This window comes from Falco peregrinus, chromosome Z (genome assembly GCF_023634155.1).
Source record: "Falco peregrinus isolate bFalPer1 chromosome Z, bFalPer1.pri, whole genome shotgun sequence".
NCBI classification, from domain to species: Eukaryota; Metazoa; Chordata; class Aves; order Falconiformes; family Falconidae; genus Falco; species Falco peregrinus.
The window spans coordinates 47,858,227-47,879,883 of NC_073739.1; the positions used below are offsets into that span (position 1 = coordinate 47,858,227).

A 21,657-nucleotide genomic window follows, 5' to 3' on the forward strand; every position below is an offset into this window, starting at 1 on the left:
ACACCCAGGAGTATGCTGGTATTTTTAACTTGACTTCCTATGGAAACAAGATGTATGTAAGCAATCTGTATGTGTGTTGGAGGATGTTTTGTTTGTCCTGAGCCCTTTCCTTTGCAAATAATCTTATAAATAATCCTAATGTTCAAGTTCTACTTGAGAGGGAAAGGGAAAGTGTTTGTTAGTTTTGCTTGACCTAAATTTGTCAACTAAATTTGTCAGTGGTCCAGAGTACCAGTAGGTTTCATGGAGAAAAGACAGATATTTAATTGGAAAAAACAGTCCTGATGTATGTATTATGTGAGGTGGCAGAGGATCCAGACAGTGGGGAGACTTTATGAATGCATCATCTAGGAGAGAAATTTGTTCAGTGCCTAAGAATACGTGAGCTCAAGTCTTGATCATCCCAGGGAAGTAGAGGAGTTACCTTTATTAGTGTCTTTTGATCTTGGAGCCGCTGTCCCATAGCGCCAAGAATACCATGAGTGCTTTTGGGGCACTCAGGGCGATGAGGTGGATTACAAGACAAGTACTTAGAGCAAGGGTCCTCAAACTATGTCCAGCAGGCCAGATACGGCCCCCCAGGGTCCTCAATCTGGCCCCCCAGGGTCCTCAATCCGGCCTCCGGTATTTACAGAACCCTTGCCCCACCCCCCCCCCCCGCCGGGGGTTGGGGGGGGTTGGGGGGGGGGCGGGAAACCAAGCAGCCGCAGATGGCTGCCTGCCACTGCATCCGCACGCCGGCCCCCTGGTTAAAAAGTTTGAGGACCCCTGCCATAGAGAGTAGTTTTTCATTAATGAATATGTGTTGATGGATTTCTTCTGCTGTGAAGCATTTTTGGTTTAAAAGTTTATCCCTTTCCAGCATCACTGTGTAACAAAGATTTCCAGTATCACACTGGAGCTGAAATCTGGCAGTGTGTGACTGCCCCTCACATGGTTTGGTGGAAGCATGTCGCTGTATAGATCTGCAAGTCCTTTTAGTAAACTGAGGAACTGATTTGTCAAGCTACTTTCACAGCTACCACAAGGAAAAGTATGGCTGGCCAAATCTTACCAGTAGAAGTGAGTTTTGCAGTAAATGAAATGGGTGTGATTTTATAGTTGTATTAAAAGATGCTGCTTTAAAGTTGTAACAGAAGAGTGACAAGGCTACCAAGGAATTTAACTTGATGACTGTTTTTGTTGGAATGAATTATAAATGCTGTTTATAGAATAAGAAATGCCTGGCAACTTCTTCACATGTTGTGCTGAGAAACTGCCATCAACAAGAATGCAGTCTTGTGTTGAAAACTTCCAGTTACTTAAAGCAGGTAAAATTATTAATTTGATCATCTCCATTTTTTTGTCTGGTGCTGAGTTAATATCCTTGGTATGAACTTAGTATGAGATTGTGTGTGCTTTTCTGAGGGGTTAGCTGCCCCATTCTGGGGGCTTTGTGTCTTCCTGGAGAAAGAGAACTGTTTAAGGATTAGTAGAAAGTGGCTCTCTAATAAATAGGTTATCTGAAATGCATAGAAGTATGAGAATGAAATTTCCAGATTAATTCCAAAATTGTGTTTTCCATCCCAGTGCATTCACAAAAACCCAACCAAACAAAAAACCCCCAAAAAACCAATGAACTAAAAAAAAAAATAATATTCACAGATTGTTTCCTGAAAACCCAGTTGTGTGTTTCAGATTGTTAAAGATGAAAAATGTGCACCAAAGAATCTGTTCTATTTATTTATTATTGGTCTTAAACAGGCATAAGTCTTCTTCTGTTCTTTAATTTCTAGAATTATCCCTGTGCCCACTGGAAAATTTTGTGGAATTTTGTTTTCCTTTTCTTGGTTTGGCGCTTTTTTTTTCCCCACTCATATTTAAAATGTGTTAGATTATGCCAGGTGAAAAGATAGCAATACATTTTCTTTCAAATTAGGTTTCTCTTTCTGAATGTACTGTAGAAACCTGCCAGCAGTATACCTGGCGAGATGTCTGTCACAAAAGCTTGGGGGAAAAAAAATGTAAATTTTAACCATCAGCCAGGACAAGGCAGCAGTTGTAATAGGAAGCTACATGGGTTGTATTTGGAATGTGATTCCTAACTAGCATGTTTTTATTAGTGCTTTAAAAAAAATTGTTTATGGAAGAAAATGATGTAAAGATGCTAAGAAGTGCATTCTTCAAACAAATAATGTTTTCTTGACAATGGAAAGAAGGCAGAACTAATTTTTGGTTGGATAAATTAATGTGTGAGGCCTGTAGGAAGCTGATGACCGCATTTGTCATGGATGTCACCTTTCATTGAACTTCACTTGAAATTGGGCTGAAAGGCCTTTCAAATGTTAGTATCAGTACCTGTTTCTGGGAGCTGGGCCTAAGCAATTAAGATTGTGTAAAAACAGATAGTTACGTATAATCTGCAAAATGAGTGCCTTATGCTGTCAGTAAAAAAGTGATTTTTTGCTATATAAGGAAAATGCAATTAATAATTTTAGAACAAAAAAGAGAACCTGGGTAGGAGGCTTGCACTTGCTGTCCTGTCACCTGAGTTCTCAGAACCCTGGCTGCATGGTGGGCAGGGCAGTGCTGTCGTGGCGGGCTTCTGGCTATGCAGAGAAATAAAAAATGTGCCCCTGTGGCTTTAGGGGAAGATGCATATGGCACTTTTTCCCCAAAATCACGGAAATTGCAGTTGGTGTTAGATAAGTATATGATTCAACAATTCCAGTGTGAGAAAATACACTATAAACCATAGATTTTTCTGTTCAAACGTTGAAGCATGTATTGACTAGGTGTGATTCTTCCAAGTCTGCATTTAGGACAAGGAGGTGGTCTGAGCAGAAAGCTGGATTTAAAGGCTGTAGACTTCTGTCTCAGTAACTGAACATGTCATGCTAGCTTTTGCTATGAATAAGACTTATGGCCAAAATGTTGACTTTTCAAGAGCATTTGGGAAAAATAATTTTTAAATTTCTGTTGGACTTTAGTGTTTCTTTTTTGTCATCAGGTAGGATATGTGGCATCTAAGAAGCTAAACAGGAGATCTTTATGGCCCAGTCTTTCACTGAATACCTACAGTATTTCTGAGACTAAATCTTTTCCTCCTCTACCACCCTCCCCACCCTCCCCCAGTCTTACTTTATTGTGAGTCTGCCCTTTTTCAGGTATGTGCAGAGAACTAATGCTTTAGTTATGGCGGTTTCCTGTTATGGTAATAAATAAATAGTTGTAGCTTAACCTGGAAGTGGGTCCAAGACTCTTTAAGTTGTGACCTGTATTTGCACTGTTAAACCTCAGCGGAACTGAGACAGTACCTCTTGCTGTGCATGACATAAAGCATGTGAGAAGTCACTCCGTACTATTTTGGTAGATGCAGAGCAAGGAGAAAATACATGAAGTAATATTTACATTGCAAAAAATTATTAGCATGCAATAGGAGACGGTTGTCACAGCAAAGATACTGAAAGGTGTTTAACATGACCCCAGTTAAGTTAGAGCTTTGTAACTGCAATACTTCTATTCTAGATGCTGCTAGGAATGAAAAAAACTGGAATAGATAGGAAAAATTTACTTGCTTCATGTTGTATGAGTTTTTGTACTTGGTGGTTATTGAACTTGGGGTCTCATTGTCTGTTTTCCTATCCTTGGCAGTATTACAGGGGTGTATTTTCACATGAATGAAGTGTTCTTGAATAATTTGTCTGACTGTGCTGGGAACAAAGAGGGTTTTCTTCCATGTCTGGCATGAGTGTTTTCTTCAGCTAACTTCTTGCGGAAAGTAAGTTCCAATGTTGCATTCGTATTTGGCTTTTGCTGAGTAAGTATGATCATATTTTAGGAAGTTTGGGGAGTAGTAGAACATCTTATTATACTAATAGTCTTGGGGTGTGTGGAGAACATCAAGGGAGTTTTGGTGGTTTTACCCAGGGATCAGTTGATTAAATAGTCTTCCTCCTGCTAGTGATTAAAATTACATTTATTTTCCTACAAAAGCTGTTTTAACCGTTCTTGATGTCTGTGTTCATGTACTGATAGAGTTACAAGCATGGATCAGTATTAATTAGTATTGAATGTGTGAATTTAGGTAAGCTAGATAAACTATGCAATCAAAACTGAGTTACTGCCTTTCAAGTAGGAGCTTGATGTGTAGGATTCTGCTAAAGGAGTTACTGATTAAGATACATTAATTGCATGAAGGCTACAGTGAAGAACAGTGGAGCTAGCTGTGGTAGGAAAATACGGGTTTGTAACATAAGGAGAGTTTTTTCTAAGGAGGCATTGTTCTGTTCTCAGAAAAATCTGCGTTTCTATTTGTTGTCCAACTGACCATCACCCCTCTCCCCCTTTTTTTTTTGTCTCGGGTGCAATTAATAGCCTGCTTTTCTAAAGAGTCAGAAAGGACTGGTTTGAAGTCTTTTATGGGAAGTTTTCTTAGTGGTGTTATGTATACTTCTCAGATTACTGGAAAACTAAATTGAGTGAGTGAGGCCTGGGAATATTTTTTTAAAATCAGTTTTTAGTTATGTATAAGATGTTATTTGTACTGATTAAAGACAAATGAGATGATTTTTTTTCCTTCTTGTGTGGTTGAGAAATTAAATTGTTTTATTGATGCATCTTAAAATGGGTGTGAAAAATGGGAGGGAGAGCTGATTCCAAAGAGGTATCAAATAGCATCTGATTATGTAATATTTTCTCTTGTGTTCAGTCAAAACATTTATCTATGAAATAGCTCACCTCAACAGGACAAACAGAAATTATACTCATACTAACTACCATTATGGAAAACTTTCAAAATTAGTATCTACTGTTCTTCAGTGTGCAGTCCTCCAGACTGACATTCTGATTGCTTGTCTTTTTGGCTTTGGTGGAATTAATATATGGGGTATTCCAAGTGAGTGGAGATTATAAGGTTTAGTATTTAATTTTTGAAGTCCTTATGGAAGAGATCATGTATGCAGCACTCCAGGGCATGTATGTCTACTGCTGTACATAAACATTCTGTTGTAGGGCTGCTTGTGCCACAGTAGTTAAATATCTAGGGCAAAGGGAAACTGAACTGCACTGATTCTATCCCGTGTGATACTCCCTATTTTCTAAGTATACTAAATGACCCATTAGTAACTAAGTTGAGGTGATTCTTGAAAAACATCACTTGTAGCTGGATTCTTGCTTGGACTGAATAACAGCAGAAAAAGGAAATCTAAAGCTCTTCTGCGAGATGTAAATTTATGGTGACATAGTGATAACAGGTTTTTCTTTTAATAGGTTCTGGAAAACATCAACACCATCAATGAATGGCTTGATCTTCACTCTCATCTCCAGATGACTTGTCCTGTTGTTCATAAGGGTGTGTGTACTTCCATTCTGAAAGTGTTTGCAAAATCTAGAATGATTTCAAAACATGTCTGTGTAGCATTTTGGTTTACTCACTTTGGCAGCCACACTCAGAGTGTCTGACTCAAGTGATCTCTGATTTCATGGTTTATTCTTGATCTAGCATTGCTTTACAGCCATGATAAGATACAATCTCAAATATCTCCTTGCTCCTTTGAGGACATACAGCATGTCAATGCATCCAAAGGCCTTGGACCTCTGAGGCATGCCATTGAATATCTGGCTCACAAGCTTCATAGTTTTGCCCATCATTGGATCTTTCAAGATCATCTTATGCAGTCTGCTGAGGAGCAAGATTTCACTGCAGGATCTTCTTGCAGGCCCATGTGCTGGCGTGGGGGAAAAAGAAAGAGAGGGTTGTGTAGAATCAGTCGTATGCTGGACATTTCTGGGGTAGTGCTGTACTTTTAGTCTGCCTGGAAAATCCTAGAAATATCCTAGATAGGTCACAGATCTTGCTGACTTGCTGTCCTCTAAAAAGTTTGAATTTAGCAAAAAAATGGATAACAAATTTTATGAAGTTTTCTGAACATTTACTTTTCTACAGCAACTACTTTGTTTATAACTTAAGCTTCTGTTGTTAGATGTCGTCTGCTGCTGAAAATGGTGATGTTACTGCTGGAAAGCCACATGAAGAGAAAACGTATAAAAAGGTAAATAAGACTCACAACCTTTTTGTTTCATGTTTTCCCCTTCATACTGGTAATTCAAACCTGTTGTAAGTGAAATATATTTCAGAACGGACTAAATACAATTTGATGGATTTTTTGGAAGTACATTATTCCTTCTCTGAAACCAGAAGACATTTCTGCCCACTGCAGAGGTGACTATTTGAAAGCTCATTCACTACAGCTTTGACATATACGTTGCTAGACTGATGGAAATTCTTTGCTCTTAGCAGCAGATATACCTCTGGGCATAAATGCTGTTGTCAGAAATTTAGTACAGTAAGTTCCTAAATGCTTTGAATGTTTATGCGATGCGTCTGGACTACAAACCTACCTTACCATCTCCTTAGTACTTTGTCAAACAGTACGCTTTTTGTTTGCTTTCTTTTTTAAAAAAGAAATGTTGTTTAAGAGAGGACATATTTAATATAGGAGCATGCATCAACTATAGCAGCATAGGGCTATTTAGATACTGTAATTGTAGATGGTGCTGGTCTTGGTTTTGTTTTTCTGTCACTGATTGTCTGGGACCAGCATTATATATGTCCACCTAGCACTGCTGATAACTAAGGGGAGCTATAAATGCACATTTTTATATGCATATTTATGCAATTAAATTGTTAGCTGCTGGATTTGATCACTTTCTTGACAGATCACCTCAAAGAAGGGGTGATTTTTTTTTTTTTTCTTAATTCCTGTGATCTAGCAGAGGTCCTTCCAACAGTATGTAGCATGGGTTAGGGTTTTTCATTTCCAGGTGTTGCCTACAGCACTGCTAGTGAAGTCAAGGAGAATAATAAGCTGCTATTTCTTTTCCCACCCCTTTTTTTGGCAGCTGGTTTTTTTTTTCAGTATCTGGGTGGCCTTAACATTCCAGATAATTTTCTTAGAAATAGAAGGAAATAATGTTTGAGGAAAATGCTTTTTTTTCTTTTTAGATACAGGTTTTGTTCAGTCTCCCAGCTTATGACTTAAGACTTCAAAATATTGAAATCTAAATTGTTCTTGATGTTTAGTATAAGAAAAGAAGAAAAAGTTCAGTGCCTGAGGTAGAGGCTTTTACAGTTTTATATTGCTAGATAGAAGACGACAAATCCTGGTAGTCTCACCACAAGTGAGTTTCCATTTCCCCCAGTCATCCTACATGTTCTATCTCTTTGTGTTCAACTGTAAATTCATGATGTTCCAGAGGAAGCCTGGTGAAGAGTCTTACCATGGCATAAATTCTTCTATGTATTTACCGGAAATATATCTCTGACAAAACCTAGGATTCACAACCACATGACATTCAGAGATCACAGTAACTATCATCTCTGAATTCTGCCCTTTCCCCTGAATCACCAGTTTTCTGTACTCGTACGTTATACCAGCTTAATTCCTTTGCTTACACCTTACACCCTCAGTTGTTTTGTGTTCAAGTTCCTGTGTTGCATATGGCCCGTAGTTTAGTATTATCACCGAATACTATCATTATGCTCCTGCTTTTTGTGATAATGTTAATAAAAAAATTGATACATTTTTGACCCCACAATTTATTCATACAGGGTTTACTGGTAGCATGTCTTTGTCTGATGCTTTCACTTCTACACGTATCTCTCATCTTAAGCCAAATGCCCCACAAACCTTGCACTTCCTGTTAATTCTCACCTTCTTCAGGTATTCCATGTAGCATCGGTTCATATTGTTTACAGAATTCCAGAGGAATCAACTGCATATGTCTAGAAAGTTGGTTTCAGGATGAGCCTGGAAGGGCTTGCGTTTGACAGAGGCAATTCAAGCCATTTCCCATTTGATTCCATATTTTTAGGTAACTTTCACAAGGAGATCTTGCTCTGTTAGTCTTGCTTACAGTTAAGACCCGCCTGTCTTTTATTGCCCACATCACTTTTCTTCACTCTTTTATGTATGTATTGCATTTCCAGTTCTCCAGTCATGCGTTGTTGCAGTTGGTTTGTTTAGAAAATACTGCAGCTCTGTCCTGTGACTTCTTGTGCCGCTTGTCCAGAAATCTGGCCTAGGGAAGAGCTTGTTTCCTTAGCTGGTGCTTTTCAGCTTCTTGGGCAGTTCCTGTTCCCATCTGCCACTGCCCTTGATTGCAGTGGAAGCACTTAGTGAGATACTCATGTAGTTCTGAAGTCAGACTGTGCTTGCTTGCTAACCCATTCTCATTGCTCAGAGGCTTCACTTCCAGGTTTGGGGTTTTTCCGTATATGGGTAATTCAAGGGATTTCTAGTGATAATTCTGGGAGATAATCATCCTTAAATGTGTTGACAGTTTCAGCCTCAACCCCACCCCAAGTAAAAGATCACCCTCTCAAAGTGGAGAGATTAGTGAAGGAAGAGTTAATGTGATCCAGCCATCCTCTCCCCATGTGGACCCCACTGGTTCCACATGAAGACTTGGTAACAGTAACTCTTGTCATAAGCGGTGTGGTTTGGTCTTAACTTTAAAATCTTCCTGGGGCCCTTTATCTTCTGACAAAGCAAAATGCTAGTGTGCCTCTCTGTCCTCTTCCAGCAATTGCAAAGGACCTTGCCAATTCAGGATCTGCACTTGCTTTATGGCTAAAAGAACATGGTATGCAGATGCATGCTGAAATGTCTGTAATGCCCAAAATAAAATGAAAACTCTAGCGATAAGGGATGCACTGATACTGCCCTGCTGAAAGGTTACATTTTCCATGCATGGAGTGAGGGGGAGCAAACCTCAATCTGATCTAGAAAGAAAAAATAGTCATTTGTTTTAAACAATTTTGCATTTTTGCTTAATTATTTCTTGCATCTATTCATGTTTCCTAATAGTCTGCAAAGATTATGGCTCTGCAGCTTTAGTCATATATATTTATATGTATATATATATAAAAAATTGTATACAAATAGGGAAAGCGATGCATGAAAACATCTGCTTTGTGATGTAAAATCCAGTGATGCATAAGAGAAAATTAACTACATGTCTTGGCTTTAGAGGCATTTTCCTTATGCCACATCCAATGAGAAATAAGCCTTACTAATCAATATGTATTAAGCAGTGTTTTAGTTACTTAATCTGGAAATGTAAATATCCTTTACTGAGGACTGTGAATTGTCTTATAAGAGAAACTTGGGGGAAGATTAGAGAAAATAATTCCAAATACTTGATTATTTTTTTTAATCAATGTTTTATGCAAGTATAAAAAAAAATTGTATTTTTTGTCTTGGCGATAGAAGTTTTTTTATCTAATTTAAAGGAAACTGCTTACCTTAGTGAATACAATCTATCCCATTGATAACAGAGATGAATGATGGCTTACTAAAACACATTTCCGTCAGAAAACAAATTATTTCTAATGGCTGTTGGAAGAAAAACATTTTTCCAATGGGGCATGTAGAAAACCTTCACATTCTTTTCCTTATGGTTTGCTTCTCCTTACTTCTGAGGACACTGGAGCAGATGAGATGGATACTGCTTTGAGTAGCAGCTGGACTGGACTGACTAATGTGGGAAGGACATACAGCTGCAGTTGCACCTAGTGATGTGGGACTCAATTGCGGCAGCAGATGGAGAGTGATTGGGAACTAAAGACTTGGTCCACTCCCTCTTCTGTTGTTCCCTCTTCATTCTGTAATTCTGCCTTTTGCTTGCTGTTCATAGTGTCAGGGTGCGTACTGCTGAGGGTGATGTTCTCATCTGCTGCACCTCTTCTCTGAGGACTAGTTAGTTGTGATAAATTAGTTTGTAGCTCTGTGCTAAGAAAAAGCATCTGAATCGGTCCCTGCTGAAAATGGGCAGTCCTCTAAATGTGCTTGTCCTTTCTCCGTGTGTATGTGTCAGTATATTTTGGCCTGCTGTAACTCTTAGCATAGTTTAGCCTTGGCAGAATTCCCAAAGGGATTACTTGCCTGTTCATCCTGGGGGGAAAAGGCGTCCTGTTTATAATGGAAAAGTTTATTTCTGATGTCTAGGGTCTTTGCTGTGCAGTAGCAGTATGTTCCAAATGTGTCCTTAATCTATATAGATTAGTTGTAAGAGCTCTCCATATATTACAATTATCTGTAGTAGTGACTGTTTTTCATTGTTTTTAAGTTTAGCTCAGTCAGGTAAAAATGAACTTTTTCCAGGACACCATCTCTTACTTAATCCAAGATAAATCTTTACAGAATAATAAATAGTCTGTAAGCCTATCAGTTGCATTTCTGGGACTTAAGATTGTTTCAGTATTTTTTTTAATGATTTTGTTCAACCTAGCTAAAATAGAGATAGGTAATATCTTTTCTGAATTAATTAAATATGCATTTCTTCAATTTCCTACAGTAGTCAAGTTTTGGCCCACTTCCCTAGCAGAAGAAAATCTGACTTGCCAGCTGCATGAATGTAAACACCTTGGAGCTCCAAGAAAATGTCTTACATTCCTAAAACCTTGTGCAAGGCTTTGCATAAGTATTCCTGCAACATCCTTTCAGGCTCTGAAATTCATAACTAGACCAAGGCAGTGACACACTTTGTTATGAATTGTGTTTTTTCATACAGCACTAATCTTATTTTATTTTAGGTTTTAGTTTTTCTGCTGCTGCAGTCTGACATAAATGCCCTTCCAGCTTTCAATTGTCTACTGTTATTTAGTCAAAATCCTTGAAGGTTGATGAAACACAACCTTCTGATTGTTGTTTGGTTTTGGTTTTTTTCTTTTTCGTTTGAAAGCCATGACCTTCCTCCGTATATCCTCTTTTTAAAATACTATTTAAGGTGGGTCTGTTGGGCTGTTCAGCTGCAGTCATTTGCTACAAGCATTATAATCTCTGGAACTCCTGGGTTTCCTCTGGATCAGCAAATTTCAAGAAGTTCCTGAGTTTACAGTGTGAATATCACCTAAAAATTTCAATCACTAATCAAAGAACTTAGTTAATGAAGGAGGCTCTTCACAAATACAAGTTCAATGCAGCTTTTAAAGTAAAAGATTAAAATAATTTTGAGATCAAAGAAATCTTAAATTATGCAAACCATGGCCAGTTCTTGAGGGTGGGGCTTTTTTGGTTGGTTGGTTTTGTTTTGTTTTGGGTTTTTTTGTTTTGGGTTTTTTTTTCAGAAAGAGAGAAACAGACAGGCGGGGGGAGGGAGAGGCTGTGGTTATTTGCTCCATTTCATGCTTGAAGATCCTAAGCGAAGTGGCAAGGGAGCCTGGTGACAAAATGCAGTCATCAGACTGTAGCTTCTCTTGGATATCCATCACAATCTGGTAACTGAAATCTGGAGTATGCATTAGCCACTTTTTTTTTTAATTTCCTCCTGAAATTTTGCAGACTTTGTTGTGAGAAGCTGCTGTCACATATGCAGCTTTTGCACTGCGATGTCATCAATCACACAGTAGTCCCTAAATCTGCTTCCTGACAAAACAGATTTCAGAAACAGTCTGATGCTTAATACTAGGATGGTGGCAAGAATGGTGCACAGACAGGTCTGTCAAAGCACATTAAGCTTGTAGAAGAAAATCACACCAGAAAACAGAAAAGAGGTATATATATGTTTATAGTGCTGTAATATATTCCAGTGTTGCAGAAACCTGCTACTAGATTACCAGAATCTCTACTTATAATCTGAAGGCTGCCACACATGTAAACAATTGGATTTGTTTCTCGTTATTACATATCTTATGGCTCATTCTGCTTGGCGTCTTACAACTGCTTTACACAACCTGTTCAAAACTGTCTATCAGACATATGCGTCACTTCACCAGGAGCAAAGGCAATTTGCCTGAGTAAAGGAAACCACCTACTTATTGTTAGAGCTTAAAAACACGTACAAGCAGCATTGCTGCATCACTTTTGGCATTGGCTTATGCCCTGTGTCTAGTGTCTACATGTAGGGTACTTACGGTTGCAGATATTGAAACTTTGCTGGTGGAATTTTTGCTCTACTGAGACCTATGTCATCAATGGCAGACTTGCAAGCACTTTGCACATCTGCAAAGATACCAAAATAACTGTCTTCAGGGGTTTTGCCTGGAGCAGTGGCTACTGCCAAACTTACAGGTCTCAAAATCTGTTTCTTTGAGAAACAGAAGAATCAAAGGACTTGGATTCATGGCTACTCCTGAAACTTTGGCATAAGTGTTTTGAGACAGAGAAAATATAAACTGAAAGCCATGGAGTCACCTGAACTTCATTTTGGGAAATGGAGATCAGATTCAGCTTGCGTCAAAAAAAATCATTCTGATAGCAGTTAAGCTGGAAGAATCCAAAATGTGGATGTCTTAATGTTTCCTGGGAGAGCATCCTGACAAATTTGTGAAAATTGTTCAAAGAACCACAAGAAAACTACCTTCACCAACTTTAGCAGTAATCATATAAAAAGGAAAAAAAATTATACAGTATTATCAGTTGCACTTCTTTAATGATCTAGTATTTATGCTAGCATTCAGCATAGTACATCAGAAAAAGATAGTCTGCTGTTTGTTTTGATAGCACAACTGTTGATACATGTGTTTTAGAAAGTACAGCCGACGCTACACAGAGCATCATGTAGTGCTGCACTAGTTTGTACTGAGGCATTGCTCTAAGGTACAAAGGAAAAGAATAACAAAAGAACATGGCATAGGTAAGTGTAATTTCAGCTTTCTGAAAGAAAAGATACACCCTGGCTATTTCTACTCTATGCTGAAGACCTGCGTCTCTGGGACCATTTCTAATTACATCTGCATTGCACAAATAAATACCTGTATGTCCTTCTGGTTATTTTGAGTTACAGATAGCCTTATAAGAAAACCATTGGGTAGAGTTTTCCTCTGGTGGTCATAGCTGCTTCTTGCTAAGCAGTCTAGTGGCACTAAGGTAACTTCATTCTATAGGAAGAAAGAACAACTTCATGATAGCCATTCAGTCTCCCTCCCCACCCCGCCCCCTGCAGCAGCAGGATCCAGATGTGAGGGTGATGGACTGAAGTCCACCTTCATGAAGTGTGGCCTGCAGCAGCTGGGCAAATATTTGACAGAGAGAAAAACAGTGTGAACTGAAGGAAGAATGGAGTACTGTGACTGTAGTGGCCCATGCTTACAAGCTGTGGAGAAACAGTAAAGCTAGTTCAGTCAGTGGGATTTTCTAGTAGCCGTATTTTTATTTCCCTGTTTGTGATTTAATGTAAAAGGAAGTTGATAGCTCAAATGTGGCAGCTGCAGAGAGCGTGCTGAGATGGGGTAGCTACCTCCAGAAGCTTCAGCAGAAGCAGATGCAAGAAGTATTGTTCCAATGGGACTGTAAGCACAGGAGATGCTCAAAGATGAGAGCACTCTAGTGCAGAAGCAATGAACTAGGCAATAACCACACATACATCTTTCATCTAATTGCAACTTCCTAACGTTCAAAGAGAGCTCTTTTTAAATGTTGCTTGAAGAAGACATACTGTTTTTGAACAGACACTCTTCTTGGATGGTTTGGCTTAAGGGTTCACACAATTGATGGAGGCTTAGTATCTTTTCAGGAGTCTGGAAAAGATCAGCTGTGTTTGCATGGAAGTGACAGTGTGCGTGGATTCCTGGTTGTTACAGTAACCAGTATAACTGATGAACAAGTGCTTTCTTGTAGTAGAAAATGCATATCTGGCCTATCCCATGTGGCTCGAATCATTTTGACCAAGTGAGACTCTGTGGATTTCATTTATTTATTTAAACTTCATTGAGAATGCTGCCTGAAGGAAGGACACCAGTCTGAGAGCAAGCTTCTCCACAGGTAGTGGTAGAAAGAAACAAACTAATGGCAGCTACACTGTGTGAAGCATGCAGAACAGTGTTAATCAGTAGTGGCTTCTGCTCAGATGCCTTTTTCTCCCCATCTCTTAAACAGGACTGCGATACCTAGTTATCTCTAGCATTTTATTAGGTGGATTTTAAAACCTGTTTAAATGATGGTAGTACAGATGGTGAAAGAAAGCAAACATCATCTTGCCTTCCAGAGTGATAATTAGGTGGAGTTGCTGAGGTGGAGTTGCTGAGGCAGAGTTCTTTTTTCTTTTGTTCCATTGCTTTATAGCACCTGCAGTAAGGCAGATGTCTTCTGAAAGAATCACCGTCTTTGCACCAGGAAGTTCACAGGCCAAATTTCAGCTGTGATAAAATGAGTCATAACAAGGGAGAACATACAAACAAGGACAAAGTTTACATCCATGCAGTCCTAAGGGACATCGGTAGGGTGTCTACTTCTAAAGAAGACAAGAATGTTACATTTACATTTTTCATGAGCTACCTGTGGGGAATGGGAAGGTAACTTTGTGAATGAGAGTAGAGGGGAACTTCTGTTAAATTAAATGAAGCCTGCATCCTTCTCAGTTCCTCTCTGCTCATCATTTGTTCAGTGATTTGTTTTCTGTCATTAATAGGCCCATACAAATATGGAGAAAATACAAAAAAAAACTCATTTAAAAGAATAGACTTAGTTACCGTGTCTGAAGTCTTTGTGCACTATGTACTTGAAACCAGTCCTTTACCATCACCTCGGTAGTTAGTTAGGTTTGCCAGCCATTGCAAGCTTCACACTCTAATGGAGGTAATTATTGAGCAATGTATAAAATACTTTCCAGAACTATAGTACCTGTATTTTTGTCATCCTTGAATGTTTTTATTTTTTATTTTTAAAAGACAGACTTTCCTCATCCTTTCAGTGGTCTTGTCCTTGATTTGCACAATTGTTAAATAGCTTCAGTTATCTGAAGGTAAACTGCCTTTACATACATTGTGTGTCTGATTAACACCTTTCTTTTATGAAAATAAATCTAAGTTTTTTTAGAACTATCCTGAAAGTGATTATGTGCAGGAAAAGCAATGTTAAAGTCCTGCTTGGCACATTTGTGAGATTGTGTGCAAACAATACCTGCTTTGCAAGGTTTTACGTTATCGTTTATTTTGTTACTTTGAGAAAGGATTTCATCTTGGAGTGATGTAGAGCCAGTGGAAGACCCATCTGTAGAGAACAGTAATTCATGAGATGCACATCTAGTGCTAGAATATTTATCAATTATGCAGATATTCCGTATACCTAGCTGTGTTCTGTATTATATTGTTTTCATTCTTTAATCTGTTGTTATGCTTTATGCATATAGTTTTTCATCTCTACAGGCCTTTTATCAATGCTGTATGATGAATATAGAGAAATTATGTAGTTACTTTTGTCAAAAAGGGGCAAAGGTATTTTTCGTCGGAATGAAGGCAGTTTAAGCTTTTATATGCAGAGATAAAACTGTGGAGAAGCTTTTTGTCTCGATAGTTTGGAAAATGCAGAACTTCTTCTGGAGCACTTTATCCCTAATACATCTCTTCCTGAAATGCAGCTGTTCCCTTTGCTGGTCTGTTCCCATTTAACAGGCAGCTGGTGGTAGGTGGGAGAGAGATGTCCCTACCTGCTTTGAAATACTGGCACTCTGGGGCAGTAGTGCAGGGAATGGGCAATTTCTCAGTTTGCACGGCTGCAGAAATTGTAATTTACATTGTACTTAATCAATATAGTTTCATGCTTTCCTTCTCATTATCATAATACAGTTTAACCTGAATTTGTTCAGAAGTCTTGTTTTTTCTCTCCTGAGCTAACTTTTCTGAAAACTTAAGAGTGGGGAGAAACTGTGCCTGATTCTGGTTCTGGATTGGAGAGGAATGCAGGAGTCCCATTACAAAGACAAGACTGTGCTGTCTGTATGGCACAGAGCACTGAGCTAGCATAAATTCAGTGTCCATTGAGATGCATTCAGGAGGTGATGACATGTTAATTTTGAGTAGGTAGGCTATTTGCTACTTCACACTTCACTTGTCCTCCTGCAGCCAGTAGAAAGGCAAGCATAAACCTTACCGAATTTGTTTTATCCTATGAAGTGTCTTTTTTGGTGTTTGTTTTTTGTGGGTTTTTTGTGTGTGTGTGTGTTTTGTGTTTGTGGGGTTTTTTTTGTGTGTTTTGTGTTTGTGGGGGTTTTTTTGTGTGTTTTGTGTTTGTGGGGGTTTTTTTGTGTGTTTTGTGTTTGTGGGGGTTTTTTTGTGTGTTTTGTGTTTGTGGGGGTTTTTTTGTGTGTTTTGTGTTTGTGGGGGTTTTTTTGTGTGTTTTGTGTTTGTGGGGGTTTTTTTGTGTGTGTGTTTAGGTTTTTGTTGTTCTTAAATTATTTAGCTGCATGGCTGAAATTAGTGCTTCTGTGAACACAGGAACTGATGCTGGTGAAAATTTTTAGCAGCTCTTTTGTAACTGGTTGGCTGGACACAACGAAACTGTTGCTGGCACAGTGGAAGGAGTGCCAGTGCATAGTTTTGGGGGCTGAAGATGAAAGAGCAGGTCTGTGCTTTTCAACAGTAGCATTAGATGTGAAGGTTAGTGTCAGTCAGTAAGACGGTGGCTGTTCTGAGGGAGGTGAGGTTGTGTGCCTACACCCATTCAAGTTTATGCTGTCATGTTGCCGAGGAGGACAGATCCTGGCATGACACATTAGGATCCACAGTATCAGAGCCAATAAAATGTGGTTTAGTCTGAACCTGGCAGTGTTTTTATGGGTTTCTGTCTTCATTGTCAATATAAAAAGCACCGAAGCACCTGTGCAGTAGACAATAATAAATTAATCAGCAAAATGAGGGTGGTAAAAGACTTCCTTTGTTATGCCCCTTTACGCAGCAAAGACCATTGTTGTCACAGTGTGCACCTTTTGCTACAAGTCCAGTCAGTTTCATAGTCTAAAATTGATCAGCTGAAGTTATCCTGCTGATTATTGCCATCCTTTCATTTCTTAGAACTTTAGGTGTTGATGATAGGTTAAATGATCCAAGAGGCACTGTACAGCCACTGTACACTGTCAGTTGTATAGTTACAGCTGATACATGGACTCAGGGCCACTGCTGAACCTCTGCATGAGGCTAATGGGAAGAAAGATTTATTCCAGTGTCTGAAAGAGAGAACTTGTGCACAGACGGTTACTGAACTCTATTGCTTGCTCTACAGCAGAAGACTATTCAAGAAGAACTGAAAGAAAAAAGGGACTTAAGTTTGAAGCTAGGCTTTGCAGCCTTCAGGGGCATTAAGAGAGGAGCCTGAGTAAGGAAAAATGTGTGAGAGAGTTCATTTTTTCCATTTGCATTTGTGTATTCCAATAAATTTATTTTTGTAGTAATGCAATGGATGAATCAAGGACGTTTATCCTAAAGCTTGAGGAGCAGCTTTTTAATCTTTTCCTTGGATTCCATTCTTAATAAAATAATAATAATAATAAAGAAATTAGACCAAGACAGGTGTTTGTATGGAGACAAATGCCAGAGATTATTTTGTTTCATTTTAAGGCTTGTGAAAACAAAACCTTATCATTTGTTAAGGGAATATTGGGTGATCAGCCTTTGTTGGAGTTAATTTATTACAATGGCTCACAAACAATTAGACTTTGAGCCAGAAATTGCCTTCAGCATGCAGTAACTGCTGTCAGTTTGTTTTAAAACAGTTGTTAAAGTATCCTGAATGATTTCATAACATTGTTTTTCTGGTAACCCCATTGCTGTGATTGCTGCAGAGATGATGGGTGATTACTAATGGCACTCTTGAATAGAAGTGGAAATTAACAAGAAGGTAACCTTATAGGTAATGTCTGCATCATGCTAGTAGAAGACATTTCATTCTGCCCTCCAGAGACTGCAGGTGGTCTTTTCAGCTTGCAGAAATCCTACATAAATTGTTCATGAGCTTGAAAGGTGATCCAGTGTTCTCTTGAAATCACATTGCCAGGTTACTTGGCTGCATTTTGGGGGGGTTTGTTTCTTTCTTTTTTTTTAATGGTTTATAATCTCATTAATAAAATACTGTACAGTGCTATCTGCTGCTCTTTCAAACATAGTCGCTTGCTGTGGCAGGGGACAAGATGGGCATCCAGCTATGAAGCAGAAAGTCTGTTTGTATGTGTATTGGTTTGATTGAAGTTACATAATTACTGCTTTTGTTGGGCATTAATCATTCATGAATAGAGGCCTTTCAAGGCAAGAAAAATGTGAATCTTCTTATGACACAAAGCCAAATCTTTCTAATAGTCAAAGTAGCAGTCTAAGAACAGTGGTGTTGTTTGTTCCCACAAAATTGCCTGTTCTGAACTGTTATGCAAGTCTACTTGGTGTGCCGTCTTAATTATTTGGGACCTACGCATCTCTGTTCTTTCTAAAATAAGCAGTCACTCTAGCATATCCTGTTCTGAGAACTATAACAAGAGTAGTTTTGTGTACTTGAACCTTTTCTTATGAATTCCTGCTCCTGAAATGTTTTTGTTCAAGTGCTGAAGTATTTCTGACCATGAAGCTTCTGGTGTTCTTTGCTTCCGCTGATACACTCTCTTGCTTGTTTGGTGGGTGGGAGGTAAAACCTGAAAATGGGCAACAAGAATGGTGTTTTCAAACTAGTGAAAATGCACCATGCCAAAGGAAGATAATCCCTTCCCAATAGCCTTCTTCCTCTTCACAGTGGTTTTCTTTATTCACTCCTTCCATATTTTCTTAAGAATTCCTTTCTTGACTGATTTCTTCTTTTGTTTCAGTTCTGCTGTTTTTTTCTCATCCATCCAGCAGGGTTGTCTAGTCATTGTGAAAAAGGTTTCAGGGATGGTCTCAATGTATGTGTATACAGTATCTGTCACAATTTGGTGCTGTCCTTTTGAACCCTGCTCTCCTCTGCAAGCCGTGTTTACTGAATTTAATTCAATTAATCTCTGTATAGATTTTTATAGAGATTTTCCTCATCACTTTCATTTCTGTCTTTATTCCCCCCAGTTAATGCACCTCTTGCCTTGACTATGAAGTAGAACCTTGAATACATTTGTATCCAGAACCTGCATTTAAACCATTAGTCTGCATTGTGATACCTTGGCAAGCATGTACCATTGCATGGAATTTGTGTCTGTTTTTTCCAGAAGGGAATGCATGCTGTTTCAAACTCATGAAGCATTTGAATGTCCATTAGATGGGAAATGTTCTAAGAGGGTTGCAATGGATAGCTATAACCTGTTTTGTAAAGACAGGTAGGGAAGAAGAGGAGGAGGAGGAGCTGCACTCTGCGTTAAGGAGAACATTGAATGTATGGAAGTCAAGTGCGGCCAATGGTGGAAGCCCTGTTGAGCATGTCTGGGTCGAGATCAGAGGGGTTGTCTCCAAGGGGGATCTTACAGTACGTATCTGCCACCAATCTCCAAACAAAAATGATAAGGCCAAGGAAGCAACATTTGGGTCACTTAGGCAGGCATCAGGTAAACAGAACCTGGTTCTTATGGGTGACTTCAGCTACCCAGACATTTGTTGGAAGAACAGTACAGAGCTCACATGTCATCCATCAAGGTCCTGGGATGTGCAGAGGACTGCTTCCTCACACAAACGTTGGATGTGCCAACCAGGAATGAGGCACTGCTGGACTTGCTGCTCACAAACCAAGAAAACCTGCTTTGCAACGTCCGGGTTAGTGACAGCCTTGGCCGCGGTGGTCACAATATTGTGGAGTGTGGGATCCTGCTGAGCGCACTGAAGGTTAGGACTAAGACAGAGGTTTTAGATTTTAGAAGAGCAAACTTCAGCTTGCTCAGAGCTCGACTGGGAGGGATTCCTTGGGAAGCTTCCATGGAGGATGAAAGAGCTCGTGGGTGTTGGGAGTTTTTCAAAAACGCTTTCCTGGAAGCACAAAGACAGTTCATCCTCATTCATCCCCATTAAAGGTAAGGTAAGCAGGCAGAGCAAGAGATCATCCTGGCTTAACTGTGAGTTCTGAGTCTGCTCAAAACCAAAATAGAAGTGTAGCAGAGATGGAAAAGCAAATACCTGTTGAGAACTACAAGGGCATTGTCAGGTCAGTTAGAAAAGCAAAAACTCAGCTTGAATTGAAATTGGCCAGAGATGTAAAAAACTACAAGAAAGGATTCTTCAGGTACGTAAACAACAAGCAGCAAGAGAAGGAAAAGGCTGGCCCACTGTTAAAGAGGAGAGGTGAATTACTCACCAACACGTCTGAAAAGGCAGAGAGGTTCTCAACACTTCCTTCACCTCTGTCTTTACCAGCACTGTTGGGCCCCAGGCCTTGGGAGCAAAATCCAGGTTGATGCAAACACAGACCCACCATCAGTGAAGGAGGAGTTGGTATGTGAACAGTTACAGGAGCTTGACCCCTGCAAATCGATGGACCGTGGCCATATCCACCAGAGGGTGTTAACAGAGCTGGCCAACATCTTTGAGGGGCGGCTCTCCATAATCTTTGAGAAGTGGTGGAGATTGTGGGACATGCAAGAAGACAGGGGGAAGGCTAATGTCACCCCCATCGACAAGAGGGCTTAAAGGAGGATCCAGGAAGTTATAGGGGCATCCGTCCACTTCAGCCCCTGGGAGAGTTGTGGAATTAATCCTCCTAGGGGCTATCACAAGTCCATTGAAGCACGTGATTGGGAAAAGCCTGTATGGATTCTCCAAGTGCGAATTGGGCTTGACAAACCTGATCGCCTTCTCCGACAAGGTAACCTGCTTGACTGATGTGGGGGGAGTGGTGGCATTGTCTGTCTGGGTTTCTGCAAGGCTTTTAATATGGTTTCCCATAGCCGCCTCCTAGAGAAACTGATGCTTTACAGCCTAGACGGGTGGTACCTGTGGCGGGTGGGGATCTGGCTGACAGGCTGTGCCCAGAGGCTGGTGGTAAATAGCTCCTTTTCAAACTGGCAGCCTGTCACAAGGGGTCCCCCCCAGGAACCAACATGGGGCTCAGCGCTGTTTAATAACTTCATAAATGAAGGATGGTGGGATCGAGTGTACCCTGATGAAGTTTGCTGATGACACCAAACTGAGTGGGGAAGTGGAAGCTTTGGAAGGGACCTTTGCTGCAGGAGGACCTGGATAGGCTGGAAGAGTGGTCTAACAAGAACCTTATGAAGTTCAGCAAAGACAAATGTAAGGTCTTGCACCTGAGGAAACATAATCCAGGAATGCAGCACAGTCTGGGATCTACTCAGCTGGGGAGCAGCTCTGTGGAAAGGCACGGGGGTCCTGGTGGACAGCAAGCCCGGTATGAGTGAACAGCGTGCTGCTGCAGTCAAGAAAGCCAACAGGATGCTGGGTTACATCAACAAGGGCATGTCCAGCAGAGATAAGGAAGTCATCATCCCACTCTGCTCAGCGCTTGTCAGGCTACACCTGGATACTGTGTTCAGTTTTGGTCCTTGCTACACAAAAAAGATGTGGCCAGGCTGGAGAGGGTCCAGAGAAGTGCCACAAAGATGATTGAAGGACTGGAAAGCCTGCCATATGAGGAAAGGCTGAGAGAACTGGGTTTGTCCAGCCTTGAGAAAGAAGGCTTAGGGGAGACCTTATCGCCATGTTCCAGTATTTAAAAGGTGGCTGCAAAGAAAATGCTGACTCCGTTTTTACAAGGAGTCACACAGAAAACACAAGGGGTGATGGGTACAAGTTGTTCCTGGGGACATTCCAGTTGGATATAAGAGGGAAATTTTTCATAAGGAGAACAATCAGCTATTGGAATAATCTCCCCAGGGAAGTGGTGGATTTTCCAGCATTGAACACTTAAGATTTGGCTGGACAGGGTGCTGGGCCATCTTGTGTAGACCATGCTTTTGCTGAGAAGCGTTGCAGCAGATGTTCCTTGAGGTCCCTTGCAACCTGGT

General features: G+C 40.0%; 1 protein-coding gene across 1 annotated transcript in view; it reads left to right on the forward strand.

Moving 5' to 3' along the window:
• Positions 1-1,381: 1,381 nt before the first annotated feature.
• PIP5K1B (phosphatidylinositol-4-phosphate 5-kinase type 1 beta) overlaps positions 1,382-21,657 on the forward strand; it is an 88,973-nt gene continuing 68,697 nt past the window's right edge. The window contains exons 1-4 of the mRNA XM_055791706.1: positions 1,382-3,146; positions 3,634-3,760; positions 5,251-5,332; positions 5,964-6,032. Of these exons, the coding sequence (XP_055647681.1) occupies positions 5,964-6,032 (69 nt within the window). The 5' untranslated portion in view covers positions 1,382-3,146; positions 3,634-3,760; positions 5,251-5,332. The remainder of the gene's footprint in view (positions 3,147-3,633; positions 3,761-5,250; positions 5,333-5,963; positions 6,033-21,657) is intronic.